The sequence below is a fragment of the Danio rerio genome, chromosome 4 (assembly GCF_052040795.2).
Source record: "Danio rerio strain M-AB ecotype USA chromosome 4, GRCz13ab, whole genome shotgun sequence".
NCBI classification, from domain to species: Eukaryota; Metazoa; Chordata; class Actinopteri; order Cypriniformes; family Danionidae; genus Danio; species Danio rerio.
Window position 1 is genome coordinate 39764575 of NC_141024.2, and position 26750 is coordinate 39791324.

General features: G+C 34.8%; 2 protein-coding genes across 3 annotated transcripts in view; one reads left to right on the top strand and one right to left on the bottom strand.

Moving 5' to 3' along the window:
* Window positions 1-1909: 1909 nt before the first annotated feature.
* On the bottom strand, window positions 1910-11789 carry LOC148680540 (uncharacterized). Of its 2 annotated transcripts, none has more exons than XM_088650469.1 (3): window positions 11737-11789; window positions 10471-10618; window positions 1910-4167 (listed from the first exon to the last, which is right to left on the bottom strand). In XM_088650469.1, the coding sequence occupies exons 2-3, from the start codon at window positions 10553-10555 to the stop codon at window positions 2990-2992; spliced, it is 1263 nt and encodes a 420-aa protein (XP_088506595.1). In that variant the 5' UTR covers window positions 10556-10618; window positions 11737-11789; the 3' UTR covers window positions 1910-2989. The 2 variants fall into 2 exon arrangements, with proteins under 2 accessions (XP_088506595.1, XP_088506596.1); XM_088650470.1 differs by having other exon boundaries at window positions 10471-11067; window positions 11354-11789.
* A 5746-nt stretch (window positions 11790-17535) lies between these two features.
* The window catches only part of LOC110439563 (uncharacterized), a 100078-nt gene continuing 90863 nt past the window's right edge, over window positions 17536-26750 (top strand). The window contains 1 exon segment of the mRNA XM_088650250.1: window positions 17536-17687. Within this exon segment, the coding sequence (XP_088506376.1) occupies window positions 17603-17687 (85 nt within the window). The 5' untranslated portion in view covers window positions 17536-17602.

The window sequence follows — 26750 nt, forward strand, 5'->3', positions numbered from 1 at the left end:
ATCAGGAATATAGCAACACTGTAATCTGAGGTGACTTTAACAACCATAAACATTCTGAAAGACAAGATACATGAGTAATTTGAAAACAATAGCGAGTGGCTAAATAATAGAGTTTATGCAACTTACACATAATTAAAATCCAGAAATTATCAATACAAGATTACCTCAATGTGAAAATAGTAGATAGCAGATCTTTTTATTGATATCAATATTATTTAGGCATTTTAACATCAATTTATATACTTTAACTTGGTGATAGATGGGAATAGATCACCCAAACTAACAATTCTGTCATTTAGCCTCATCCTTTACTTGTTCCAAACATATTTAGCTCTTTTTTCTGCTGGACAATAAAGAAGATATATTGAATAAAGCTCGAAAACTGTAACTATGTCTGCCTTTCTCATCTTTATCCCATTTCTCTTGCCATAATCTATTAACACCTTCTTTAATTATTGTCTTGATTTCTGATTTGCTAAGAGGAAACTTGTATTTCTATTTGATTTGATTATGCTTGCAATCTGTCTTTGACAACATTATTAGACTATTTATTCACTAGTAAAATCAGACATTTGCCATTATCAGATTATATTCAACAATATGTAGGCTAGAGTAGTTATACTGACACTGTAAAGATTTATTTTCATGCACAACTCTGTTCGCTATGAAAGAAAAAAAAAATCAAATGCTTGTCGTAATCATTACTCTAAAATGAGATATGATCATTTAAATGAAGTGCACACTTTTGGTTTTATTTTGACTGCAAAGTGCTTGTTCATACTTCGCGCTGCTCCCAAAAGATCATTCTGTGCCACAAACTGAATATTATTTAAAACTGTATTACCTGTTACTTACAGCATTTGCAAGTTCTGTTTACTAAAGTAGGCGCGTGCGTGTCTATCATTAAGTTGAGCGCGCTCTCACGGTCAGCAGCTCACGTCACGTGTGATTTCTCGGCTGCGAAAAACATCATTATATGAAGACAAAAATGACAATTTTAGGTGAATTATACCTTATAAATACAGTATGTGACACTTTTAACATCATTTGGAGGTGTCCGGGTCACTGAGCAACATTATGTGAAACAATGAAAAGACTTGTGCAGCCGCCTTTTCTTCTCTCCTTAACTTGAAAATATGATTAACAGAATCAGAGAACTGCTGGATTAAGATCGTCAAGGGGGTCGAATCGAGATCGCAATCTTATTTCGATTAATTGTGCAGCTCTAATCCCTAATCATAACTCCTGTACAGCAGTCCCACAAAATTCTGACACTCGATGACACTGAAATACCCTGTCAGAAAAGTCTAGTGGCTGTCAATGAGCTTTTTACAGTGTCTGCTATAATGTTAATGCTGTTGTTGTGTGTTTACATTGATGAGTATGACCACTGTGTTAAATGCACAGTACTGTTACGATCCTATTGCCACATTAGATCATTATGATAACATAAACCTTCAGTGATTTCCTGAAGATAAATCCCCAAAAATAACAACTGGAATAAGTACAGCAGTCGCGATCGTCTGATCTCATATGAAGCAAGTAATCGGGAGGACACATGATGACATGTGCAGGTACTGTAGTGCTGTCCCAATCCTTAGGGGTAAAATTTGAAGCCCTTAAACTTAACCCTCAGTTGTAAGGGCCAAAGGGAAGGGGTACAAAAGTAGAATTGGGATTGGGCCTTAATATTTAATCCACATAAATTTATTAAAAGTGTTAAGTTAACTTAATTTGAGTTGTGACAACAATAAAGAATTGTGTGGAACCCTGCACAAATATGGTTGTCGGTTCATAATAAGTTGAAGCACATTGTCAGATTTTGCTGTATTTGGCTTAACCATTCTTGGGTGACTCACCATTGTATAGATAACTCTAATACATAAAATAAGTAAGCTGACCAAAGTTCTTACGGGGAGAAGACTTTATTGAAGACAATTAATTGTGCAGTTCATCAGCAGTGATGTTAACTTGTCCGTCTTCAAGTAACTTAAACCAAAGTACAGTCTGTGAGACACTAATTTATAACAAAGGATGAAACCCCCCTGGAGATTACCCAACTGCTTTGGTTGGGTCACATCTCTTGAATCCCTGTAGGTCATTTGGTTGCACATGAAACAAGCCAATACAATCTATCAACATACAGAGTTATTTTGCCTTCTTGCACCCCGATAGCAACTCTCACAACCTGGTACTGGGCTGTGAACCCTGATCTACACGACAAAACAGCTGGCAAAATCTTCACCCCTCTTCAGTTGAGTTTAAATTTTCAGGTGTTCAAAGGGTTTCATTATCAGTAACTTGATATGCATTCAAGAGTTCACACTTGTTTGGCATGCTGTCCCGGGAGAGACTTAAGCTCATAAGATCCTCGAGCCCTGGGCTCCATCCCGTAAGCAGGACGAGAGGGGAGTGTGAGCTCAGGTAGATCTCGATGAACTCCCCAGACTTCTTTCTATTCTAATGACAGATTTAGGGTCAGCTAAAGGGAGATATAAGGCTTACTAAGAGCTCGACTAGGGTGCCAATTTAATGTTCAGTTTACTTAGGTTGTGTGTTTTTGGACTGTGGGAGAACACCAGGGGACCCAGGGGAAACCCACGCGAGCACAGGGAGAATGAGCAAACTGCACAAAAATGTTAACTGGTTAGTAGGGACTTTAACCTGCGACATTCTTACTGTGAGGCAACAGTGCTAACCACTGGCTAATCATTGGCTGCCGTGTTGCCCAATCTAGAAAGGAGGGGGAGTAAGGGTGGGAGGGGGATTCTTCAAGACGAAGATAACTGAGTTAAGAGGTTATTTATAGTGAGTTAGGCATTATCTCATTGGTGAATCATGTTTTAGCTAATGCAGGACCAGCCGTGGACAATCATAAGCATGTGATCCTCTCAAAGGTAGTTTATAAATAAACTTAACGTGAATAAACAGCCAAACTCAGTGAAAAAGCTGTCGTTTTGAATATACCCGAATTTGTGTGGACAAGACCTCAATGTTGAGGACTCTGCTCTCTATTGTGAAGCTTCATGTGAGTGTTGAGGCTTCTTTTACACTTAAAGCCCTTTCCACACTCACTGCATTTAAAACGATCCTCTCTTGAGTGAATCTTCATGTGTTTCTTAATGGTGTCTTTGCGGGTGAGACTCTTTCCACACTGATCACATGTGAACACTATGGTTCCAGTGTGACCATTCATGTGGTTCTTGAGGCTAGCTTTGGTTGAGAAGCTCTTTCCACATTGATCACATGTAAACGGCTTCTCTCCAGTGTGAATCCTCATGTGGATGTAAAGGTCTTGTTTTTTACCTAAACTCTTTCCACACTGTTCGCAGGTGTAAGGTTTCTCCCTAGTGTGAACTCTCATGTGAGCAATCAGGTTCGGCTTTTTACTGAAACTCTTTCTACACTGTTTACAGCTGAAAGGCTTCTCCCCAGTATGAGTTCTCATGTGTGCTGCAAGGTTTCCAGCATGATAAAAGCTTTTTCCACACTGTTGGCATGGGAACTTCCTCTCTCCAGTGTGAATTCTCATGTGGGTTTTTAAGCTTTGTTTTTGACTAAAACTCTTTCCACACTGTTCGCAGGTGTAAGGTTTCTCCCCTGTGTGAACTCTCATGTGATCATCAAGGTTTGGCTTTTGACAGAAACTCTTTCCACACTGTTTACAGCTGAAAGGCTTCTCCCCATTGTGAATTCTCATGTGAATATCAAGGTTTGGCTTTTGACAGAAACTCTTTCCACACTGTTTACAGCTGAAAGGCTTCTCCCCAGTGTGAATTCTCATGTGTGCTGCAAGGTTTCCAGCATGATAAAAGCTTTTTCCACACTCTTGGCATGGGAACTTCCTCTCTCCAGTGTGAATTCGCATGTGGGCTTTAAAGCCTTGTATTTGACTAAAACTCTTTCCACACTGTTCGCAGGTGTAAGGTTTCTCCCCTGTGTGAACTCTCATGTGAACATCAAGCTTTGACTTCTGACTGAAACTCTTTCTACACTGTTTACAGCTAAAATTACACCCAGATTTTGATTTCCGAAGTCTTTCGGGTGATGAAGTCTTTTTAGTCAGTGGGGGTTTTTCATCAGTCATTATTTCTTTGGGTTTCTCAAACTGCTGTTTCTCATCTATTTCATTCTGTCCATGAGTCTCTTCCTTCAGCACCATCAGATCTAAAAAAAAAAAAAAAAAGTTAACTTTAGTATGAAGGCTCAAAGCGATAAGCAAGAAATGGATGTTTCACCCACAAATGAAAATGGCCTTACCATTTACTCTCCGTCATGTAGTTTTAGACATTTCCTTTATTGTGGAACACAGTAAGCCAGTAGCGTTTTTTTTCTTCTTTTTTTAATATCTTCTTTTGTGTTTAACAGGATCAAGAAACTCATAAAGGTTTAAAACCACATGAGGAAGAGTAAATGGTGAGGCTATTTTCATTTCTGCACAACTATCCCTTTAAAAGGTTCCTACAATTACAAATTTTTTACATGATGTAAAATAAGTCTTTGGTGTTCCCAGAATGTGTCTGAGGTTTCAGCTCAAAATCAGATCATATACCTTGTAGAATATTTAATTTTGGAGGTCAGAGGAAAACCAAGCTCTTTTTGTGCCTGTGACTTTAAATGGAAATAACCAAATGAACTCGCTCTAGATCACTCATGTTGTTTCCTCGATTGAGACAAATCCTGCATGTCCATAGCAGGTATGCATAATTCATGCTTATATTTGCAAGTTTGCATTATTGTATAAAACTTATGCAAATTCTTAATGCCACGTTTGCTTTAAACGGGAGTGATGAGGAGATGGCAAGATGACATACTTTGTTACTTGTTTTCATTTATTTGTACTTTTGTCTTTGTTTTCTTGCCTTTGTGTATGCCCCGAGGCTTAGCTGAAAACCTACTTGGTCTACCCGACAAGATGCAGAAATGCCATCTAAAAAGGTTACTTGTGGTTTGTCCAATCAGGGACAGTGACAACGTAAATATACAAAATAATAATGATAACCCAGGGTTTAAAAATGTGAACTGTCTGTTAATGAACACCCAGGATTATTTTTTAACCCCATGTATAGCATGAGCAGTGTGGAAGGTGACTACAGATAACCCAGAATTTATCCAGGGTTAGAATGACCCAGGGTTAACAATTTGAAATGTGAAAAGCCCTAAAAATACTCAGCTTTAGCTCTCAGGATAAACAGAGTACAACGACAAACAGCGACAATTGTCAATAATGTCATGATGACCTGGGGCCTGTTTCAGTAAGGAGGTTCAACCAACTCAGAGTTTAAACTTGAACTCTGAGTTGATTTACCGAGAGATTAAATACTCAGAGTTTTCAATTTCAGAAAAACATTTGAGCTACAAAAGTCTTTCAGTCAAGAGCAGTAAGGGATTTTCTCCCTTTGTTGTTTGATTAATGCTAAAAACAGTCGGCAGCAGGAATATTGTGCGCAGTCATTTTAGAAATAGTGCGGCTCTGATATGGTTTCTCTTTCAAGTGTCTTTTGATTCTCAACTTGTTTGTATATTATACTAACAAGGGTTAATATGACTAATCACTAAACACTACACAAATTTGCATGTACTTGATCATTAAAGCGCTCACATTAAGATGGCATTAGATGTATGTTTTCTGCTTGTCTCCGAGCCTGTCCAAGGCTAAGCGCGGCGCACACACAGAGCATGTGCACTTACGCACTTTTAAAAATAGGGATGATGCGCGTCCCGTGCTGCAAAAGTTACATTACAGCACATGCTTTTAGTCATTTTCACGTGGAACTGAGCTTTGCAGAGCAACAAGTGTGTACAACTGGAAAGGGGGCGGTATATGATGGAATAATCGTTTAACTCGATTAATGGATTTTCATAACCATTAGAAGCCAAAATCGAAATTGAAACCAGATTTTGGATTAATTGCACAGCACTATCAAGTGGTAGAGGTTGATATGACATTTAGAATGTAAGCAGGACTGAAAAATCTTTTTAGAACGAGTAATAATCCCGTTAATCTAGTTACAGTACATGTCCGTCGAAGGTCATTGAATTTAAGCAAATTATTCATTAAGAAAGGACAAGCCATTCTGCTACGTGACTTTGTTCTTTGTGTAACTGAAATGTAGGCAATAGCGATGATTCCATCAAAAAGTGTTAATTAAATTTATGCGCAAAACTGGGATGTCACATAAAAGATGTGCGAATAAAGCTGCGTTTCCATCCAATGAATCAAAGAGAACAAAATCGTCACTTCCTGATTAACAGGCCCCAAATATGAACAGTAAAAACAGAATTTACTGCGGTAGAAGAAGCTACATGAATCTTTTCTTTATTTAATAAATGACTTTCACCTCAGAGGACAATGCCGGTACAAAAATGAACACGTGTTGGCATTTGAAGCCATGAGACGCAGAGAACAGACACTCTTGACACGCTCTAGACGCTCTGGAGGACATTATTAATATAATAACATGAATACTGAAACGGTTCAGGTGTTTTAGAATGACCAAAACAACATTTCAGATGTTTATAATGTTCTCAGCCTGCTGGTTTGTGCATTCACACACATTTTCATCATCATATGATCTCTTATAACAAACCTTTTTAAACACACATACTGGAATTTGTTCAGTAAAAGTGCTTGCGTTGTTTACGGGAGTTTCTCTTCTCTTATCGAATAAAAAGTTTGTCCTACTCAGTTATGCGCATGTGTCTTTATGCTTACATTTCAAAAGTTATGTGCATCATGACGTTTCCATCAACCAATTTTTTATGCTCATAGCCTACCCAAAATGCACATAAAATTAGGTGGCTGAATATGTAAGGCTAAGTGAGAAATACCGCTTTATCTTTTAAAAAAGGGGAGGAGACCGACAGAAAACTCTCTTTCAGAGACAGGCTCTCTTGCTCTGCAAACAAGTGTGTTCATGACTATACATACAAAGAAAAATAATAAAATGAGAAAATATGACTTTGCTACAACAAGCAGCATTAGGCATGGGCCAGTATAAGATTCTGACAGTATGATAACCTTGAATAAAAATATCACAGTTTCATGGTACTGTGATTACTCCTCTTAAATGTCTGGGTAAACAGAAACTTTTTCCTCTTAGAACACAAAACATTTTCTTTTGAGAAACTTTTAAAGTATTTTGGAGAAGTAAACATGTCAGGCTGAATCACTCAATTGAATCCTTGACTTCTGCTGTCTTCATTTGTTTCATAAACACAGATTTCTTTACAATTTTAAATGGCATCTTTGGAGATCTTTTCTGCTGGAGATACTGTTGTCCTGAAAATCTTAAAACAAAATGTAAAAAAAAAAAAACTTACATATAGCAATGAACGGTACAGCAGAAAATATTGGCGGTTTTAAAACCTTGTCTTTTTTCAAACTGCGTTATACCTTGAAAATGGTTATCGTCCCATGCCTCAGCAGCACAACACTGTTTTTAGTAACTAAAATTAATTCTTTAATAAAAGTCAAGAGCAAAAAGATTCAAATGGCGGCGCCTGCTGGTACGTGAAGAATATGGTCAATACGGACGAACTTTACACTCAAATTTCTGCATATCCTCAGCATGCTGTAATCCATTTCTTAAGCAGCAAAAGTCATTTTTAGACTAGTTTGTTGGCCAGTTGTAGTCAGCGCAATGTTAAACGTTATTGTTCCAAAATAGTTTGTTCATTTAGTCTCACGTCGCCCAGCAGCAACATCATATAGTTTAGAATTCTGTACAATGTTTTATAATAATTAATTATTTTAGTGTCCATTTCATTCAGCATGTTTAATATTAGGGGCATCCATGTTTTTTTTGTACTTTAAACCAGAGTTTCTGCAGGTTTCACCAAGTTAAATGTAAGACTTTTAAAGACATTTTTAAGACCATTATGACAATTTTAGACTCATAAAGGGCTAAAGGCTAAGGGATTTTTCAAATAGCCTAGATGAAAAACATTTTAATTTGCCTTATTTAAAAAATATGATAATTGAATACATTTAATAATACAATAATAAATTAATTAAAAATATATATTGATGAAAAAAGTTAATTTGGATCAATGTGACATATGCAAATGGAGAGTACTAAGCCAACATCATTACCGTTAAAGCAGATATCTTCTATGAGAATACTGTAGTTCAAATATCTTCAGCTCAGTTTAAGTTTTTTTTTTTTTTAATTTGTTGTTTTTATTTATTTTATATAGCGCTGGTGCTCAAGGACGCTTTACAAACAGTAGGAGAACAAGAAAAGCAAGAACCCTAAGAAGGTAGAGAAACTGGGAGACTAATAATAAATAAAATAATGACAAAAGACACAAGAACAAGTAACAAGAGAGAAACTCATTCCTGTCTTTCAATAGTTATATTTCCATCCACCTATTTTTATGCACATAAAAAAACAGTTTATGAAAACACCATGATGCAAAAAAAAAAAAACGTATGCGCATAACTGAGTTGAATAAACATTTTATTCAATAAGAAAAGATCAAAAATCACGATGGAAAACACGATACAAACTCCAGTATGTGCATTAAAAAAGTCATGTGATTTTGTTATAAGAGATCATGTGATGATACAAATGTGTATGAATGGACAAACCAGACGGCTCAGTACATTATAAAACATCTGAACTCTTGTTTTGGTCATTCTTAATCGCCTTACAGTTCAAGTATTAGTGTTATTATATTATTCATGACCTCCAGAATTAAGAGCATCTTAGCTTCGCGTCTGACACCTTTAAACGGCACTACGCGTTCAGGATCACCCTCTGAGTCGCAAGTCATTTATTAGATGAAGAAAAGATTAGCCGCATTTCCACTGTCGGGCATGTGCAAGCCAGGGCTTTTATCGGGCAGGGCCGGGCCAATCGCAAGGGGGGGTTGAGCAGTGAGGCAGAAATCATGTCGCGTTTCCACTGTCGGGCTAGTACCTCGCAGCGTGTCATGCAAACCCCGCCCCCAGAACGTCCCCCGAATCAAACGTCACACAACCCGCCCACTTCAGCGGGAATCAGGCAGATAATGCATGCATGACAGAAAAAAGGTAGCTTAGTTTCTGCTTTCACTCACCCATAAAATGCTCTGTTTACATGATTTGATTAATATGATCGTATCTATATACTTTATAAATAATATTTCAAACCTCCTCCGGTGTTTATTGTTTTAGAAAATATCTAAAATCTTTTTTTCAGATGGTTTGATTTATGTACTGTTTATAGGCTACGTAAATTTTTATAGCTAGATTTTATTTGTTTTATTTAATTTATGTGATTTTATTATATCTGATATTTGTAATTATTTAATTTAGTTTAATATATCTTGGGCTATTTTATTAGGAGATGACACTATTGTTTTTGAGTCTACAAAAATGGACACGAAATTTGTAAAGTTTAATGTCTTTCTGTTGTATTTATGTTGTGTATTATCTTCAAAATAAATAAAAACAGAAGCCGCTCGCAGCATCAACAGAGCTGTGAGAGAGCGCTCTTTTTCTCGGTCTAACATTCACATACAGGCATCTAAACGTGCACAAACACCTTTTAAACTTGACAAAAACTCTCAAAAAACTTTACTGTCTGCTGTGTCTTTAATATGGTGTAAAGATTATTATGCGTTATTGAAACATTAAGGAGGATGCAGCAAAGTCACTTATAAATGAAAACTTTATCATTTTATGCAACAGCCTTACATTTAAAAGGGAAACATAAGGGTGATCATATGCAAAAAGACCCCAGACTAAAAGGCTAGATGTTTTCTTTCCCTTATTTTCTTATTTGGTTATTTGTTTGGTGCATGTACTCGTGTGCGATCGGTGTCTGCCTCTCCTTTCACTCCGCCCCGAAGCCCCAGCTGGCCCTCTTTGGCCCAAGGTATTTGGCGGGCCAAAAAAGGCCGGCCGCTGGCCCCGAGAAAGCCCCGCTTTGGCTCGATTAGGCCCAGGAAGTGACAGTGGAAACGCGACTTTCCTTGGCTCACCCTGTCTCGCTTGCTTTAGACGAGATAGTGGAAACGCGGCTATTGATGCAGCTTCTCTTATCGCAGCAAATTCCATTTTTACTGTTGATATTTGGCACCAGTTAATCAGGAAGTGATGATTTTGTTCGCTTTTGATTCGTATTTTGCACTGTTGTTGTATTTGTACTGTCTGTATTTTGTACTGTCTGGAACCAGCACCTAAGCTTTCCACTCATCATAGCACACGTGCTGCTGATGATGTGACAATAAAAGTGATTTGATTTCATTTGAATGGAAATCATTGAGCTTTATTTGCATATCTTTTATGCAATAATCCAGTTTTGTGCATAAAGTTTATTTGCATTTTTGGATGGAAACATAGCTCATGAGTGCTTGTGTGCATTTAGGAGAACTAGGCAGCACACTCAGAGCTGCAAGATGGATTTAATTAAATATTCTTATTATTAAAATATCTGAATGAGGATCAAATGACTGAGTTGGTCTTTGAGAATGAAAATCAACCTGTTTGTTCCTGCAGATCTTCCTGTTTGACTGTGAATGTTTCTTCAATCTTCACATCTTCACTCTCCTCTTTAATAAACGCCATCTTTATAACAGTGTGGAGATCAGTTGCTTCAGCAGGAGTTTTTCTGTGTTTGGACACTTTATCCTGTTTAAAATAAACAAAAAAATGAACAGAAACAAAATAACTTCTTAACACTTATTTCAATAGTTTCTTTATAGGAGAGTGATTAACAATAAGAAATCATAGAGGTAAAGTTGGTTTTATATTCGCACATTCGTTCATTTAGAAGTCTCTATATTGTTTACCATGTTACTTTGAATATTCGATTGGAATTAGCATGCAAGTGTGACTTGAAAACAACATTAACACTGTTTATTTGACTGTGAACAATGTTGTACTTTGATAGTCATTGGCTGCTAATATGATTTCACTATTCAGAGTTTGCAAATAATACTTTTATGAAATTATATTATTAAGGGGAAATTCCGAATGTGTGAATATAAAACCAACTTTACTTCTATTAAGAAATCAGGTAAGTTTGAGCAAGAAACAATAGCCACAAACAAATGACCTGATTAAAGCTAGTAACATTACTCCATTTCTTATATAGAGGTAAAGTTGGTTTTACATTCACACATTCAGACTTTCCCATTAATATTTTAATTTCATTAAAGTACTATTTGCAAACTCTAAATAGCGTAATCATATTAACACTCAATGACAATCAAAGTACAACATTGTTCACAGTTAAATAAACAGTGTTAATGTTGTTTTCAAGCCACACTTGCATGCTAATTCCGATCGAATATTCGAAGTAACATGGTAAACAATATAGAGACTTCTAAATGAACGAATGTGTGAATATAAAACCAACTTTACCTCTATATTTCTTATACAGTTGTAAACTCGGAATGGAATGACAATATACTATTTAATAAATTAAACCTTCAATAAAGTTATTAAACTTATTACACACATCTCTGTAACCTTTTTTAAAAACTTTATTTTTTATGTATATTCTTAATTGTTTTGTTTGTTTTATTTAGCTTAATGTCTGCTTACAGCAATGTGTAGCACTTTTTTTGCACAAGACAAATTTCCTCTTGAGGACAAAAAGTTTATCCTATCTTTATTCAAACAATTGTGCTATACTAATATTGACACTAATATTGTCAACAGCAGGTACATAATTTAGCACTAAATGAAAAAAACCGAAACTTTAATCAATCGGTTTATATAAGTGTAAACGCTATAAAACAAACCTTTCTCCAGTTGAATCACAGCGCTTGAACGGCGCAGGCTTATGACGTCACACGTCACGCCAAAATAAAAGTCTTTAAAAACCTTTTTTGCCACTTACTGTTGCAGTCATGACTTATTGATACATTTCTCCTTCGTTTCCACTTTCTCACAGACGCACATATATTCAGTATTTGGAGTTGATCAAAACCTTTACTCTAAACATTTTAAGACAATTAAAAAAACTTTTAATCCACTAAGACTAAGTGTTTAAAGCAAAAATCTCAACATTCTAAAAGGTATAACAAATAATCTAATGAGTGTTTGGAGCTGAAACTTTACAGAAAAAAAGGTAAAATAGGTGTCCTTCATGTAAAAAGTATTCATTACTACTACACGTTTTAATTCTTTTAACTAGTCATGACTTATATATAGTTTTTCTCTGCGTTTGGACACTTTATCCTGTTAAAAATTAACAAAGCAATAAAAATGTAAAATGAATAAAACAATGAACAGAAAGAAAATAACTTCTTCTTATATGAGAGTTATTAACAAAAAGAAATCAGATAAGTCTGAGCAAGAAACTATAGCCACAAATTAGCTGATTAAAACTAGTAACACAACTACATTTCTTATATTTAGTGATGTAAACTTAGAATGGAATGACATTATACTGTTTAATAAATTAAAGCTTCAGTAAGACACTTATTACACACACGTTGTTCAATAGTCCTCATTACTGTGAGTAAAATAGTACTTAGTTGTATAAAGGGTTAAAATAATATTGTCAACAGCAGGTTCATAATTTAGTATCAGATGAAAAACCTAAAACTTTAATTAATCGGTTTCTTCTTCTTTTTCTTTGGGTTTTACTGGCGGTTGGCAACCAGACTTGTAGGTGCATTACCGCCTCCAACTGGAATGGCTGAACAATAACTGAAGTGTAAAAATAGAGGAGAGGGGGAGGAAAGAGGGAGGAAATGAAAATAAATAAATGAATAAATAAAAAATGTGGGGTGGAGTGGGCTAACAATTAATTCCTCAAATTATATTATCTCTATATTCTTTTCTCTAAATGGGTTTCTTAAACAAATTTAATTATATCCTCATATACCTCAATAGATTTATTCCCTAATAAACCCGCCAATGTGAAATCCTGAAGTTTGCTCTTTTTAACTGATTGAATAAGATCGTATCGTTCTTTATTATATTTACTACAGTGGAATAAAACATGTTCTATTGTTTCTTGTTGATTACAGTGTATACATTGTCCAGTTGGGTGTTTCCCTATTTCATATAAAATATGGTTGAGTCCAGTTTGACCTATTCTCATCTGAGTTATAATCGTACTTCCCTATGATTTCTGTTCTCCCTCCTTCTAGCAACGACTTGTTTATGTATATTATATAGATGTCTGCCTGTCTCATTGTTATCCCAGTATAATTGCCATACTGATTGTTCTTAATTTGATTTTAGCTTCTGCTTTACTCAATGGGACTTCTAGATCTACTTCACTTATTCTGAGAGCTTGTTTGGCCAGAATGTCCGCCTTTTCATTGCCTTCCACACCTTAGTGGGTAGGAACCCAAATGAAATATACAGATTTGCCCATCATTTTAATATAATATGTCTTACAGAGTATGTGAACTCTATTAATTACTGCAAAACATCAGAATGTTATTTCGCATTACGTCCATATAGGAGTGATTCAATCTTTCAACACTTAGTCTTAGTGGATTATATAAATTAAACAAAATTGTGTTAATGTTTGGAGTAAAAGTTTTGATCAACTTCAAATACTGAAAGTCTTTGTATGTGAGAGAGATAGTAGATGTTGTGTGAGGTGGAAAATGAAGGAGAAATGTATTATGTCATGACTGCAACCGTGAGTGGCAAAAAAACTAAACAAACAAACAAAAAAAGACTTTGCCAACAGATTAAAAACAAATCTTGATTCTATTATTTCTGAAACTCAGTCTGGGTTTATAAAAGGCCGCCATGTTTCTTATAACATAACATTAGTTTTGGATTTGCTCGATTATGCTGATTCTATTCATTCAGATGGTCTCATTCTTTTTCTTGATTTTTATAAAGCCTTTGATACAATTGAGCACCAGTTTCTGTTTAAAGCATTGAGGTTATTTGGAATTGGGAATACTTTAGTTAACACTATGGCTTTGTTTTATAAAGGAATCAATAGTTCAGTGATTGTTAATTTTAATACTTTTAATGGATTTGATATTTTGTGTGGTATTAGGCAGGACTGTCCAATCTCTTCCTTTTTATTTTTATTAGTTACAGAGTTTCTATCCTTAAGCATTGTGCAAAATCAAGATTCAAGAAAGGGAGATTAAGATTTCACAATTGGCAGATGACACCACTTTATTTCTAAAAGATGACTCAAACATATGAAAGCCTTTAAATTTAAGATATCTAAGATATAAATTAAGATATAAATTTCTGATATCTCAAGTGTTTCTGGTCTAAAGTTGAATATCTCCAAATGTGAGATAATGCCTGTTCATAATTTGAGTTAGGAATATATAGAAGATATCCTTGTTAAATCCACATTTAAATGGTTATTTATTCATGTTATTAAAAATCTTTTAGTGAGACAGCACTTGAATTTTTTTTTTTGTCTAGGATCAGCAAAACTAAAAATACTCTTAATTCCTGGCTACAATGGGACCTGTCATTATATGGAAGAGGGTCTTTCTCATTTTGTATATCCGACTTTATCTTTATTTGTTGAAAACAAAGTGGCCAAAAAAATTTATACTGTTTTCTTGAAATTTATCTGGAAGAACAAACCTCTTAAATTAAAAAAGGAAGTTCTTTCTTATAGTAAAGCAGAGGGAGTGTAAATTTATTAGATTTTTCTGACACCATAAACATTTTTAAAATTAATTGGATAAAGAGATGCCTAACCAATCCAACGTCTATTTGTTATATATTTTATTCCCAACTACTTTTTTAAACAAAATCTGTAGTCTTTTGTTTCTTTTTAAATTTAATTATCTTCCCTACAAGCTATCTTTAGCTTTGTCTAAATTCCACCAGCAATGTCTGCTTGCTTGGAAGCTTGGTTATGTTCACAATTTTTCTCCCCACCGATTATTCTTATGGAATAACCGAGATATTTCAATCAGAAACAAATAATTATTTTTCCAAACTTGGTTTCAAAATAATATTAAATGGATCCTTTGCTTGTTTGATGATGCAGGAAACATTCTTTCGTGAACCATATATAACCTACCACTGTTTTCCAACTTCTCCTAATGAATTTAATAAAGTTGTTAGGCAATACCACCTGGTTTAGTTCACCTAGTTAAAAGTCACTGTACATTTAACTGTAAATTTGCTTTTAGAAGGTGTTAGTCTGTTAGATAAGAAACGTAGCAATAGCTTTGTGCGTCAAATTTTCCAATGTAAAAGGAAAATTTCGTCTAGAGGAAAGTTTTACTGGAGGTCTTTGGTTAAGGATATAGACTGGAATAGAAACTGGCTTTTACCTGGGAAATATTGCATTTTCCAACAAGGCAAAAGAAATGCATTTTAAAATTTTCCATAAAATCTACCCTGTAAAATGTAGTATTTACAGTTTTTTGGACATCGACAGCTCCTGTTCTTTCTGCAAACAAGCAGAGAAAACACTACTACAAGGGTGGCCAACCCTGTTCCTGTAAAGTCTGTGTGTTTGTTTCTGCCTTCCTGCAGATTTCAGTTGTTACCCATATCAAACACACCTGAAGCAATTAACTAAGACCTGAACACCACGTGATAATTACAGGCAGGTGTTTGATTTGGGTTGCAACTGAAATCTGCAGGAAGGTGGCTCTCCAGGAACAGGGTTGGCCACCCCTGCACTACTACATGTTTTTTGATTGTCCAATATCCAAGCAATTTCAGTCACTTCTAAATTCTCATATATCTGCTTCTGCCAATGCTGTGAATTGCTTTAATCTAAAAGACTTTAAAAGACCCAAAAGCTAAATATCTGGAACGCATCATACTTTTTTTTATCTTATATGGCAAATTTTTCATTCACAAACAGAAATTCACAAATAATTACCCATCCTTTGTTTATTTTAGAAAAGAATTTAACTTCCTCCTAAAATCACTTTATATTATTAAGAATAATACAAAAAAAATCTAAGATTCCTGAAATATTATGCAGATGTATTTAAAGAAGATGCTCAATTTTGCTTTCCTTACGGTTATTTGGTTAAGTATCATTGTAATTTCATTCATTTAATTTTGTTTGTTTAATTTAGTAATTTTAGTATTAGTATTATTAGTCTAAATCTATTCATATTTTTCTCTTTCTGTCTAATGGTATTATTTGTATTTGTATGTGATTTTAGATATTTTTTCTTATGACTATGTAAATTATTGCTTTTTTTTAAAGATCTGTCTGACTTTGTTATGATGTGCTTGAATTGTCAGTTTAAGCATTAATAGAAAAAAAGTTATTCTACTGGAGAAAGGTTTGTTTTTAAAGCTTTTACACAGATATATAAAGCGATTGATTAAAGTTTCAGGTTTTTCATCCAATACTAAATTATGAACCTGCTGTTGACAATATTATTTTAACCCTTTATACAACGTAATACTATTTTACTCAAAGTAAAGAGAACTATTGAACAACGTACGTGTATTAAGTGTCTTAATGAAGGTTTAATTGATTAAATAACATGGAGTACTAGTTTTAATCAGCTCATTTGTGGCTGTTGTTTCTCGCTCGGACTTACTGGATTTACTTTTGTCAATTACTCTCATATAAAAAAACATTTTTATTGCTTTGTTAATTTTTAACAGGATAAAATGCCCAAACGCAGAGAAAAACTATATATAATAAGTCATGACTCATGACTAAGAGTAAGTGGCAAAAAAGATTTAAAAAAAGACTTTTATTTTGGCGTGACTTGTGACGTCATAAGCCTGCGCCGCTCTCGCGCTGTGATTCAACTGGAGAAAGGTTTGTTTTAAAGCGTTTACCCTTATATAAAGCGATTGATTAAAGTTTCAGTGTTTTCATTCAGACCTAAATTATGTACCTGTTGACAATTTATACAAAGTAGTACTATTTATAAAACTTACAGTAATGAGGTCTATTGTTTGAATAAAGATAGGATAAAGTTTTTGTTCCGGAGAGGAAATTTGTCTTGTGCAAAAAAGTGCTATAAACAGACAATAAGATAAAAAAAACAAACAAAACAATTAAGAAGATACTTGAATAAAGTAAAAGTGTATAATAAGTGTTTTAATGAAAGTTTAATTGATTGAATAGCACAATGTCATTCCATTATAAATATACATCACTATATAATAGAGGTAAAGTTGGTTTTATATTCGCACATTCAGACTTTTTCCTTAATAATATAATTTCATAAAAGTATTATTTGCAAACTCTTTATTTGGAAAAGTAGTGAAATCATATTAGCAGCCAATGACTTTCAAAGTACAACATTGTTCACAGTCAAATAAACAGTGTTAATGTTGTTTTCAAGTCACATTTGCATGCTAATTCCAATCGAAAATTCAAAGTAACATAGTAAACAATATAAAGACTTCTAAATGAACGAATGTGCGAATATAAAACCAACTTTACCTCTATCACTATATATAAGAAATGGAGGACTAGTTTTAATCAGCTGATCAGTGGCTATTGTTTCTTGATCAGACTTATCTGATTTCTGTTTGTTAATGACTCTCATATAAAGAAAATGCTGAAGCAAGTGTTGAAGAGAAGTTATTTTGTTTCTGTTCATTGTTTTATTTATTTTAAACAGGACATTTTTATTGTTTTGTTCATTTTAAACAGGATAAAGTGTCCAAACACAGAGAAAAACTCCTGCTGAAGCGACTGATTTCCACACTGTTATAAAGATGACGTTTATTAAAGAGGAGAGTGAAGATGTGAAGATTGAAGAAACATTCACAGTCAAACAGGAAGATCTGCAGGAACAAACAGGTTGGATATCTTAATAATATATACTGATTTTCACTCTCAAAGACCAACTCAGTCATTTCATCCTCATTCAGATTAATAATAAGAATACTAAATTAAATCCATCTTACAGCCCTGAGTGTGCTGCCTAGTTCTCTTATATGCACATTAGCACTCATTGAAAGAGGAATGAGTTTATTTCTTGTTACTTGTTCTCATGTTTTTTTTATCATTATTTTTATGTATTATTAGTCTCCCATTTTATCTACCTTCTTAAGGTTATTGCTTTTCTAGTTCTCCTTCTGTTTGTAAAGCATCCTTGAGCACTGGCGCTATATAAAATAAACAAAAACAGTACATTTAGAGAAGTTTAATTGAACTGACGATATTTGACCTACAGTATTCTCATAGAAGATATCTGCTATTACAGTGATAATGTTGGCTTAGTACTTTGTACTAATATGTCACTGTGATCACAATTCCCTTTTTTTCAACAACTTTATGGGTTTAAACTTTTTTCTAGTAGTTGTTACTAGTTCTCACAGATAGTATCTGAGTTGGAATTACATCATTATTATAATAACTAATTACCAGGGCTATTGTGTTTAAACAGGGTTTCCACGGGGTCTTAAATCGTTGTAAATTCCAAAATCAAAATTTCAGGCCTTAAAAAGTCTTAAATTTACTGAAATATTGTGTTGTAGGTCTTAAACCTTTTCTTTTTAAAGGTCTTAATTTTTCTTTGTTCATGTTTTCCTACTCAATCTGGCCAAAACCCATACAATCACCAACAATCCATCTCAATACAACTTTAAACTTTTCATTCAAAAAGGTCATTTTAACTCTATTTCTCATAAAGGTTTAATTAATCTAACTTGGTGAAACCTGCAGAAACCCTGGTTTAAAATATGTCAAAAATCGTGGAAGCCCCCAATTTTAAATATGATAAATTTGCTAAGTTTGTATTGTTTTGTTTTTGCTATTATTTTTATTTTGTTTTTACCTGAACTGATTGTTCTAGCTGTCCTGTACGATGACCTTGAGCGTCATGAAAGGCGCCTTTAAATAAAATGCATTTTTATTGTCTGCAAGTTGTTTATTGAGATTAAAATAATATTTAAAAAACAAACAAATTGAAAATTAGATAAAAAAATATATATATATATTTATATATACACACACACACACAGACACACACAGTTGAAGTCAGAATTATTAGCCCCCCTGAATTATTAGCGCCCCTGTTTATTTTTTTCCCCAATTTCTGTGTAATGTACGGAAGATTGTTTCAGCACATTTCTTAGCATAATAGTTTTAAAAACGTATTTCTAATAACTGATTTATTTTATCTTTGCCATGATGACAGTAAATAATATTTTACTTGATATTTTTCAAGATACTTCTATACAGCTTAAAGTGACATTTAAAGGCTTAACTAAGTTAATAAGGTGAACTAGGCAGGTTAGGGTAATTAGGCAAGTTATTGTATAACGATGGTTTGTTCTGTAGATTGTCGGAAAAAAAATTGCTTAAAGGGGCTAATAATTTTGTCCCAAAAATGGGTTTTAAAAAATTTATAATTGCTTTCATTCTAGCCGAAATAAAACAAATAAGACTATCTCCAGAAGAAAAAATATTATCAGAAATACTGTGAAAATTTCCTTGCTCTGTTAAAAATCATTTTGGTAATATTTTAAAGAGAAAAAAAAAATTAAAAGGGGGCTCATAGTTCTGACTTTAACTGTCTGTCTGTGTGTGTATATATATATATATATATATATATATATATATATATATATATATATATATATATATATATATATATAGCAACCTATGTGACTGCTTTGGGAAATAACCATCATTGTAGACTGATTGTGACTGATTGTGAAGGACCGTGTGTAGTCTGGCACATTTGCCACCCACGACAAGTCAAGATTTAAAAAGGAAAAAAAAATTGCATGATCTGACGTAGTGACTAAATGATAGTAAAAATCATGTGGGCTTTAGCTGTTGTATTGGAGTCGAAAGAATATATAAAGTAGAATGTTCTTTTAACAGTGCCGATATGTTTAAGTTTGTCCTTTTGCAAAATGTTTGTCATTTCTTTTCTGCAAATTAGATTTTTTTTAAATCTGCTTGATTCTTTAAAAACCAAAAGCAGTCCCCGTCAATTGATGTTTTTTTTCCATAAGATACACCTTTGTGACTGTTTTATTTTATGTGTATAGTCTTTAATGTGCTTTTTAATAATTTTATTCTTTTCAAAGCAGCACACAGACGCAAATTTATCCTTGAAAACGTGGCATGAGAGCAATGCACGTGCAATCAATTCCTGATCCTTTGCACACATTTTTAAAACAAAAGACAAGATAATTTAATTACGTTTATTTAAAAAAAAGTTTGTACACTTATTTAAACTGTTAAACTGTCAGCGCCAAAAGCCTTGTGGTTAATGCGTTGAAACATAGCACCAAGGTGCTCACGGCGACCGAGTTTGATTCCTGGCTTGTGGTCCTTTGCCGATCCGTTCCCTATCTATGATTACCACACTTTCCTGTCTGTAAAATCTCCACTGTCCTATCCAAATAAAGGTGAAAACCCCTAAAAAATAATTATATATTTAAAAAAAAACTAAAACTGAATAAAGTGCATGGTAATCGGAAATAAAGGAAATTAGTAAATTAATCTATTTCATTATTTAATGCATAAAATAGGCAAGTCTTTTTATAAATTGAGGTAATTCTTAAACTTTTAATTGCATTTTCTTTTCTCATAAATAATAAAAGTTGCATCAGATTGCTGAAAACTAACCTGAATACCCGTGTGAACAGGGCCACAGTGACTTTTTATTTTTAATTGAAACAATTGGATAGTGTCTTCTGTCTACATGACTGGCAAACGCGTCAGGAAAAAAACTGTTAAATCTCTGCGATTATTTTGTTAACAAATGCTTAGTAATGTTAGTAATGCATAGAAAAATGCAAAACAGATTTGTCCTGAGCTCATTAACCTACTGATGACAGCCACTTTGTGATGGCTTTTAAGGTGGTTAATGACATTTGTTGTGTTACCTTGGGAAGTTTGGACTGAACAGGAGCAAAGGCTACCTGATCAACATTACATTCCTCAGAAAAAAAAAAAAACTTGCAATCTAGACGCAGTCACCTCATGCTTGTGTTGCTGTACAATCCGTAAACTCCACTCATTAAAATAACGGCTTGGTGTTTATACTGTAAAATCGTGACGATATTTAATTTTTGATCGTGGGCCAAAAATATTGTTATCGTGAAAATAATATGATTAATCTTGCAGTCTATATACTTTTTCATTATGTTCTTGGCTGTTTTTGACCCATTGACTTCCATTTTAACCACATTTTTTAACCGTAAAGCCATGACACCAAATAATCATGCAATCTAGATTGTTGGTGTTTTCCTTGTTGGGAAGAGGTCAAATGTGACATTTTTACTGTTGTTCATCAGTTGGCAGCATTAACCCTCTAGATGGGCCTGTTCGAAAAGTAAAACAGCAGATTATAGTGTGCATGCATATATAAACTTTTTAGGGGGACCAACAGTTTTAACCCAAAAATGACCAGTCTTTCAGATGAAGAAGAGCAGGAGTCAGAGATTCAATTAAAAGAAAGTAGATATTTTGCGGTTTCATCAGCAGAGGCCAGCTTAAACACTCACAAGTTTGTAGACCACTCTACATACAATCTCAGAACAACAACAATTAGATGTCTAGAATTCCCTCTGTTCTCTCTATGCAAACTACGCATGAAATGCGTCAATAAAATGCACTGAAACTTCACAAAAACAAAACACATAACTGGAAGGGAATATTTGAACCTATCAGTTTACAATATACTGATGCCCTGTTTTTCTACGCTTTATTGGTGAAAATGGTGAGAAACATTGGACCATTATTGCATTTTTAGCATAAGCAGAGGAGAGAAACTAGCCAGACAGTTATGTGTGAATAGTGGAGCGGGCTAAATCTAAAGAAACATGTATTTTTTAGTAAGTGAACTTTTTCTTTTTTTGCTTCTATTCTTGCCATAATAAAAATATGTATTTGTAGAGCAACCCATGTTCTGCTGTCATTAATATTTTAAGAAATTATAATGGGTAGAACTGTCCGAGATATGAACAAATGGAAGTGATGCACCAAAGTTCCATAAAAAAAAAATCTTGAATGGTCATAAAAATCCTTATAATCATTAAAATAATTTATAAAAACAATAAATCTATTTAGTTTAAAAACATTGAACGATATTAATGAAATTACATAGTTTCGGAAACATTCTACTTTGCTGTTTATCTGTCTGACTTTACAGTGGGTTTCTTCTGACTGCCCCCTATCGTTTTAAAGAATATCACAACGGCGAACGCGGCGAATAAAGCCATGTCCTTTTTGCGTGGTGCACGCACAGTCAGCGGTGGTGCGTGATTCGGCACCAGAAAAAAATGCAAATGATTTCAGGCCAGCAGATTCGTCAGATTTGAAAACGGGGAAAATAATGATTACACTAGTACAGGGAAAAAACAAAACAAGAGAAACAAAATGAGAATTTGGGCAAAAACAAAAAATTTTTGCTTCTTACCCACGGAGTGGAGGGGTCAAGGGAAATGAGTGGGGAATAGTGAATGTGGATGTAAAGGTTGAGGTTGAGGGCGTTGGTGAACCCAGCCGGTCAGTTGGCAGCTGACTCCATGCCAGTGAGATCAGGGTTTCTGCAGATAACTTGATGTCAAATTTAAGACTTTTTAAGACCATTAAGTATTAAATTTAAGACCTATATCACAATATCAAAAACAAGTGAGAAAATCACAAAATCACAAAATTAGGGGTAAAATAAATGTATTTAAATTGAACAGTATTAAAGACAGGTTAAAAGTATTATTGAACTACAGAAAAAAAAAAACATCTGAATGCTGATTTATACTTTTGCCTGACGCCGCATCACACACCTCACGCAACAGATGAGGCTTTTATACTGGCTTTTATACTTTACGCGTTCACCATTGAGATATTCTTTTTAAATGACAGGGGGGCGGTCAAAAGAAACAGACGGTAAAATCAGACCAATAAAAAGAGAATCATTAATATAATTGAAGATGTTTTGGGGGGCCTCTTTTTTTTGTTTTAACAAACTTATCCTTCAGGTTTTTTCAGTTTTGTCGTCAAATTCGCCGCGCGCTAGGCTTGGGAGGTATTATGGTATACCGCGGGATCTAAAAATAGCAACGGTGTCAGTTTCTATACCGTCATAAAATATTAAATATCCTTTATTTAATGCCTACAAAAACGTATGTGTGATTGTCATCACGGGACAGTGTGGAGGAGAGAGAGAGAGAGGGAGGGGGAGAGGTGAGGTGACGAGTCGAGCTATAAAGTGACCGGCAGTTTGGCAGTATTTCCGGTTTAGACTGGATGAGAAGGGAGGCGTGGTCAATATGAACAAGAGGTCTGCATTAGAGCTGAAGATCTTTTCCCAAACCCGGCGGGACTCGAAAAAATCCAAATCCCTGCATTAAAATCCATCCCTGCAAAGGTGAAACAAATGATGACGAAGAAGGTAAAAAAGCTAATTTTGACGGCGGTCAAGCCAGTAACTAGCTCAGAAGGAACGGTCATTCTAGCCGCCAAGGTATTTCGGCAGTCGCTCATACACTGCGTATTACGGTAGAGCACAAGCCGCAAGCTGACAGGTAAAAAGATGGGGTGACTCGCTTTATTGAAACTGCTGTCATGGAAAATGAAATGGATGTTCCTGGCTGGTAGAAGATGAACAAACAATCCTACCCAAAACTTGCAAAATTAGCCAGATCAGAACTCTGCATCTCGGCCTGTATCAGCAGGAAAGGGTGTTGATGCTGCTGGGACGCACCATCAGTCCTGAGAGCAGGACTGCGCTAAAGCCAGTGGATTTAATAATGTTTTTCCACAAAAACACGTAGCTGAATCTTGGTGAGTAAAGTGTTTTTAAATTATAAATGAAGTAATGAAACATTATAATCATAATGTAGACAGTATATGTTGTGGTTTTCGGTTTTTCTCTTAATGAATCTAACTCAGACTGGGGGTTATGAATATCAGAAGAATATACTTTATTGGAATATCTTCCAAAAAAAGCAGAGACGTTAGTAAGCAGACCCATCCTTAGTCTCACTCCAGGATAATCTGATGTCCCTCACATTTGCTATCCCCTTTATCCAGGCTTCCTCCCACCTTTGTGTTTCCACAGCTTTTTACTGGTTCCACAGGCCTCTTCCAGCTCCTACTTCTTTACGACCCCTATTTAAAACCTCTTCTTCTTGGTGGCCCTCTTAATGTAAAGATCTAATGTATTCATCACTGTTTTTACACATACAGTTCACATTTGGTAATTATGACTAGTATCTATGTTTCAAACATCTAAACTGGACTCTTCTCTCCCATACATTATGTGTCTTTTCAAACACACATGACAGTTTCCACATATGTTGTATGCATTTCATGCTTTTCTGACACAGATGGTTCTCATTGTATCTCAAAGTTCTCTCTCCTGCTCTTTTATGACCCCTTTGCCTTAACCTGTCACCTGTTTCCAAAGACATATAATGGCAGATTCATAGGGCTCTCCACTCTTCATATAGCCTAGGTTTAGTAAATAAAAATCTTCACCATATACAGGCTAATGTTGGCCTTATTCTTTTAATATTCAGCTTCACCGTCGCCTTAATGCCAGATTGTGAAGAGAAGTGGCGAAACAAATCTTGCAGAGCCTTTATCTTAATTTCTTATTGATAAAATAACCGTCATCATTAAGAGTTTATTTTAGTTTGATTTGTTAAGCAAGACTTCTTTTCATTGGTGTATTGGCCAATTTAAATGGTAAGTGCATGTACATAGACCTATAGTACTGAAATGTTACGATGTTGCAGAGGACTTATTTTATTTTTTTGTTCCAACTTCCAAGTGGCATATAGTATATGTTTTTACGAATAAATTATGTTAAAACATAAATGACTCATTCTTGAAAAAAATACAAAAGAGCTGTGTGCATGAGCACATTTGTATAATGTCGGGCTGTAAACAGGTTCGGGCTATAAATCTGCATTCCCGTTGCTATACCGCGGGAGCCGACTAGATTTCTTACGGTGTGGGAGTAAATTTCTGAATAAATCGCGGGAGCGATGTGTGTGTGTGTGTGTGTGTGTGTGTGTGTGTGTGTGTGTGTGTGTGTGTGTGTGTGTGTGTGAGCGAGAGAGATCGGTGCTGTACGTCGCTTGGCGCTCCCTCTCTCTTTCTCTGTGTGTGTGTCTGTGTGCGAATGAGAGGAGTGTCCCGCGCAGAAGAATACAAACAAGACTAAGGTCGTATATAAGGTATTCAGTTTCTGAATGGTTAAGGCTCAAGCCAACAGTTTAGTGACGCTGTCTGAGCGTTACGGTAATACCGGATACCGGGGTAAAATAAGGAGGCGGTTTGATGGTATCAAAATTTGGATACCGGCCAAGCCTACCGCGCGCACTGACTTTATTAACAGAAAGCTGATTGGCTATTGCAAGTTGACCTTTTTGTAGTTGTAAAAACGCAAATTACAATTGGACTAGTGAAATAAAGAACTACAACATCCCAAAAACCTATTTTTACATGTAGCGTTACAAGGATATCACAAAAATAAGACCTGTGCAAAAATAGTTAAGACCCAGAACAGCGAATTTAAGACTTTTTAAGGCCTAAATTTCGATTTTTAAATTTTAGACTTTTTAAGACCCCGTGGGAACCCTGGAGATAAATCAGTAAATTGATTTTGTTCAGGACCCACTGCACTGAAGTCTTTAGTGACGCACTAATTTACAGATGTCACGAGCACTTGAGTAACAAGACAGCGGCCTTTGCTCTGTTGCTTCAATACATACTTTCACTTACATACATACTTAAATACATACTTTTATGTAAGTTTAGTTTAGTCGTTAAGTTTACACTGCTCATCTCGACCCGATTTCTCTACTCGTTTCCCCGCACTGCAACAGTTCAGCCAACTTCTATTTTATCTACACACCACATAATGCTGCCTTCTTTAACTCTCCTCCTCCTCCTCCTTTATTCTCTCACCCATTTCCTTTTTGCCGTCTCATGGGTGTAGACCAATTAAACAATGTTGACTGTCGTCACAGAAAACACCAACAATCATAAATTCATGAATATATGCTGTCATGGCTTTGCAATAAAAAAAATGTTCTTATAATAGAGGTCAATGGAGAAAAAAACAGCCATGAATATAACGAAAATGGAGTAAATTTGCCCAGAGTGTATTGAGGTTTTTACATTTTTTAAGCATTTTTCCAGTGATGGGAAATTCATTGTGTCTTAATGAATTTATTACTCTCATTTAAATGCTTATTTGAGTGATTTCCATGTTGTTGTTGTTATTATTTATTGTATTTTATTTGCACTCAAAAAAAATTATAATAGAGGCCAATGGAGCATTTTTCCAGAATATGTCAAAATAAGATTTCCCCAAATATCAGAATCACCCCAGAATGGATGAAAATGACCCAACAGCAAACAAACGGAAAGGTGCCCATTCCAGCCTTTATGCAGATGCTGTACAGGTATGTCTCATATCTGCGAGGCAAATATTCAGCTGTTACCCCAGAACTTTTTTTCTGATACGTTTACCAGTCAGACACACAATGAACAAGTATTCCCTTTCCGCTTTACAAATTGTAGAAATCTTATCAATGTATTATCAATATAACCAAAATGACCTTTATGAAAAACTCTGAAAACTGGACTGAAACTGTTTAAATTTACTATAACTTCTATGTTAAGTGTATTTGACACAATTTACATTGTAAAAGCACTAGATAAATAAAGATTAATTGAATTGAATCTGCTTAAATGTGTACACGTTAATGGACCAAACAAAATATGATCTGATTTATTCTACATTTAATGTGCATCAGAAATACAGTGTGTGTAGCCAATGTTCCCCTTCGGGGGGAACTCCAGCACTATAAGTGGATTTGATGTTCTAAATCCACGTATGGGAGGATTCGGTTCAGAAGCCGCTCGTCTGAAAGAGTATTGAAC

Bases quoted from the DNA above. Each gene is read 5' to 3' on its own strand.
- LOC148680540 (XM_088650469.1), bottom strand. From the start codon at position 10,555: ATGGCGTTTATTAAAGAGGAGAGTGAAGATGTGAAGATTGAAGAAACA. The intron at 4,168-10,470 runs GTTGATTTTCAT...TTTTTTTTTTAG, and splicing joins AGATCTGCAGGAACAAACAG to ATCTGATGGTGCTGAAGGAA.